The following is a 3,765-nucleotide window of genomic DNA, read 5'->3' as shown; positions in this document are numbered from 1 at the left end:
ATCCTAGTCATGCTGCCGTGTGTGTTCATTGCAAGGAATTGGTCAAGTATTCTAATCATGCTCTACTGCCTGCTCTTTGCTCCTAATCAAACGTTTATCAAGCATATATAAAATGTATACATAAATATAAAATGCATACGTAAATATTGATACATTTAATTCTAAGCAAAGAATATTGATACATTTAATACGCGTCCAAGTATATATGCATTTATATATTGCTCTATTGTTGGTTCGGGCCAGTGGCTGGCCCGGTACGTTGAGGCCCACCGGGCCAACGGGCCGGCCCGGCACGATTTTTCTCTGTCCGTGCCGGGTTTGGGCATGTCCCTAAGCACGTGGGCCAGCCCGACCCGGCCCGAAGCATCAACGGGCCGTGCCTGGCCCGGCCCTATTCGTACCGGGCCGAAACGGGTTCGGGCCGGGTCCGTGCCGGGTGGCCCGTTTGGACATCTATACGTCTGGGGTGTGCTCAGCAGCGGGGAGCTCCACTGCTGGCGTTGGCGCGGCCTCAACATCTCCAGGGACCTCCGGTTTGCCGCCGCCGCCGTGGGTGACAGCTTCGTGTGTGGGATCCTCAAAGGGATGCCGGCGTCCATCCGTTGCTTCGGGAACGACACGGCGGCGGCCGCCGTCGCCGGATTCCACCATCCGCTGCTTGGGCGACGGCGTGGCCGTGCCGTCGGCCGGACTCGCGCGCGCCTAGTTCCTCGATGTGCGCGCGTACGGCAAGGCCTTTTGCGGCGTGCTCATGGCCAACTACTCCCTAGTCTGTTGGGGCGGACCTAAGTTCAACGCCACCAATCGCCTTGTCTTCGGTCGCGTCTTGCCAGGCCCCTGCCTCTGCCTGCCCATGTCCTCGTGCCAATGCGGCGTCTTGCTAGGCTCCGCCAACCTCTGCGACAACAACCGCTATGTCTGCGTCAACTGCGCGTTCGAGCTCAACGTCGCTAGGCCCAACGCATCGCTCATCCCCGTGAAGGGCGGCAGGAGTAGGAGGACCATGTGGATTGCCATCGCGGCGGGGGCCACCGCTTTCCTTGTCTTCTTCGTGGAATTGCAGTTCGCGCTGGTCCTATGGTGTCGCTGGTGCCGCGTCATCGTACGAACGAACAGGATACCTCCGGTGGTGCGCAACAGTCGCTGATGCCACCGAGGGTCGGGTCTAGTAGGAGCAGGGGGCCTGGCAACGTGGTGGTGGAGAACTTCACGCTGGACATGCTCCACGCCTCGACGGACGGGTTCTCCGACGACAGCCAGATCGGGACCGGCAGCTTCGGGTCCGTGTGCCGTGGCACCCTCCCCGACGGGCGCGAGGTCGCGATCAAGCGCGCTGAGGACTCGGCAAAGGCATCAAGCTCGGTGGCGCGGCACTGCGACCAAGAGACGGCGTTCGACTTGGAGCTGAACGCGCTGGCGCGCGCCAACCACAAGAACATCGTGTGCCTGCTGGGCTGCTGCGCCGACTCCGGCGAGCGCGTGCTAGTGTACGAGTTCATGGCAAATAGCACGTTGCACGACCAGCTCCACAGCCGCAGCCCCCTGGCGGCGGCCATGTCGTCGTGGCGCGGCCGCCTGACCATCGCGCTTGGCACAGCGCGGGGCATCGAGTACATCCTGCTCGACGACGCGTGGACGGCCAAGATCGCCGACTTCGGGCTGTCCTCCGTCCTGGACCCCAGCGCTGGTGCCGGCACGCCGCAGGTGCCACTCTACACGGGGGGCACGGTGGGGTACATGGACCCGGAGTACTACCGGCTGCAGCACCTGACGGACAAGAGCGACGTGTACAGCTTCGGTGTGGTGCTCCTAGAGCTCGTGTCCGACCGTCGCGTCGTGCAGCGCTACGCCAAGAGCGTGACGCCCAAGAACGTGGTTGAGTTCGCGGTGCCGCACATCCTGGCCGACGACGTCGCGCGCGTGCTCGACCCGCGCCTGCCCGCGCCCGGCGTGGCCGAGGCGCTGGCCTACGTGGGCTACCTCGCCGCCGACTGCGTGGGACCCGTGGGCTGTGAATGCCCGTCCATGACCGAGGTTGTGGTCGCCCTGGAGCGCGCCCTCGTAGCCTGCGGGGCGGCGCCACTGTCCCATGCAGGCACCGGCTGCCGCTCCGTGCTCTCCCGCTCCGGCACCGACGAGTTCGACCTCACCGACACTGACTAGCCGTCGTGGACCATGGTGGCTGCCAACTGCGAGCCGCAGCACGCGCCGAATCGCCTGTCCCTGGGCCATGGTTCTCCCGTTGAAAAGGTAATGAAGCAAGAGAGAGCGGGATCAGAAGGCGGTTGACGCCGACATCTCGGATGCCGCTGCTGCCGCGTGATCAACGACTAGATTACCTTCGATTGACTTGCGAACAACCCACACAGGGACAGGGCACTGGATCAACAGATGGCCCGGTGAAACGGTTGACGAGAGACCAGTAGCACGACGGAAAAGATCATTCATTCTTTCTTTCTTCCCACTTTCTCCTTCCTTGCTATGTTCCTTGTATACTTGTCTCTTTCCTCGTTGGGCGGTTTCTCCATGTTCTTTGACCAATGTGCATAGATAGATGAGTGACAAAATTTGAGAAGAAAAGAATCACGATTTATATTTGCTTCCAATTTTCTACTAATGTGCATATGTATTATTCATTGAAATTTCCCCACCGTCTTGTTGAGGAGCTTATAGAAGGAAAAATAAATAAATTGTTGAAAGCTGGTGCTACAGTGGTTTGATTGCTTGTTTACGACGCAGGGAGGGATGTTTCATGTGAATCGATGATTACATCGTGCAGTGCTGGCTCGTCTTCCTGGTTTTTCTCCAAAACGATTTCACATGGGCAGATCTGAAGTTGAAGCATATGCTACTAGCATTCTTTATGTCTTTACAAACATGTGCGTTGTTCCATTATTTGTCATCTCAAAATTGATACAAATATTCAATTATGTTCTGGGCTCCCACTTACCATCTCATGCTTTTGCAAACACAAGGTACTGCCGTATTGATTCTCTCAAATCTTTTGACTGTGGAAGGCCTTCAAAGACTTCATTCCTTCTTTGTAACCTGTCAATTATTCTAATCTTTCAGGTTGCAGCAAGGCCCTTGTGACCTCAACAGTATAGGATTTACAGTCATTGGCAGAGTTCATGTCCAAGGCGACTGGAAATACTGTCAACTGGGTGCAAATAGTTGGGATGAAGGTAATGACTTGTTTTTAAGGTAGTATGCTACCCTAATATGGTGATGCACCTGATGCTGATATTTCTGACCAATATAACAAATTATTGATTCTTATTGGTCTTGCATTTTCTTTTAGCTTCTGCAGCTGTGAGACATCTAACTAATTTCCGTTCAACGCCACCCTTCAAAACATTTTTTGGGATCCACAAAAAAATAAAGAATGCATTTCTAATTTATTCCGTAGTCAAACAGTTCAAATTATAACTAAACTTGTATAACATTTATAGTGTAAAATAAGTACCATTATATTATTTAGAAATTACATTTTTACAATAAATTTATTGAAAACATAAACACTAATATTATTTATTATAAATTCAATTAGTTAATCGACACAAATTCGATAGCCACAATATGAACACATAGTTGCATTCTTTTGTGGACAGGATTACAACTATACAAGAATCCAAACAACAGGCCTTTACTCTAGGTAAGTGTATTGTTAATCAATATAACTGGTTCAAGCAGGAATAAAAAAAGTACTCCAAAAGGTGATGTTGGGACTATGCTTCGTCGCCGAAGGTCTTGTAGGAAGAAGCA

The 3,765-nt window shown here is 53.3% G+C and overlaps 1 protein-coding gene across 1 annotated transcript; it reads left to right on the top strand.

The window, feature by feature from the left end:
• Window positions 1-1,054: 1,054 nt before the first annotated feature.
• LOC103645009 (serine/threonine-protein kinase-like protein CCR4) lies at window positions 1,055-2,609 on the top strand. Its single transcript, XM_020547189.1, has one exon. The coding sequence runs from the start codon at window positions 1,078-1,080 to the stop codon at window positions 2,161-2,163; it is 1,086 nt and encodes a 361-aa protein (XP_020402778.1). The 5' UTR covers window positions 1,055-1,077; the 3' UTR covers window positions 2,164-2,609.
• Window positions 2,610-3,765: the final 1,156 nt, after the last annotated feature.

This window comes from Zea mays, chromosome 1 (genome assembly GCF_902167145.1).
Source record: "Zea mays cultivar B73 chromosome 1, Zm-B73-REFERENCE-NAM-5.0, whole genome shotgun sequence".
NCBI lineage: Eukaryota > Viridiplantae > Streptophyta > Magnoliopsida > Poales > Poaceae > Zea > Zea mays.
This window is presented reverse-complemented; position numbering and strand designations above follow the sequence as displayed.

Coding starts and splice junctions, on each gene's coding strand:
- LOC103645009 (XM_020547189.1), top strand. CDS start 1,078: ATGGTGTCGCTGGTGCCGCGTCATCGTACGAACGAACAGGATACCTCC.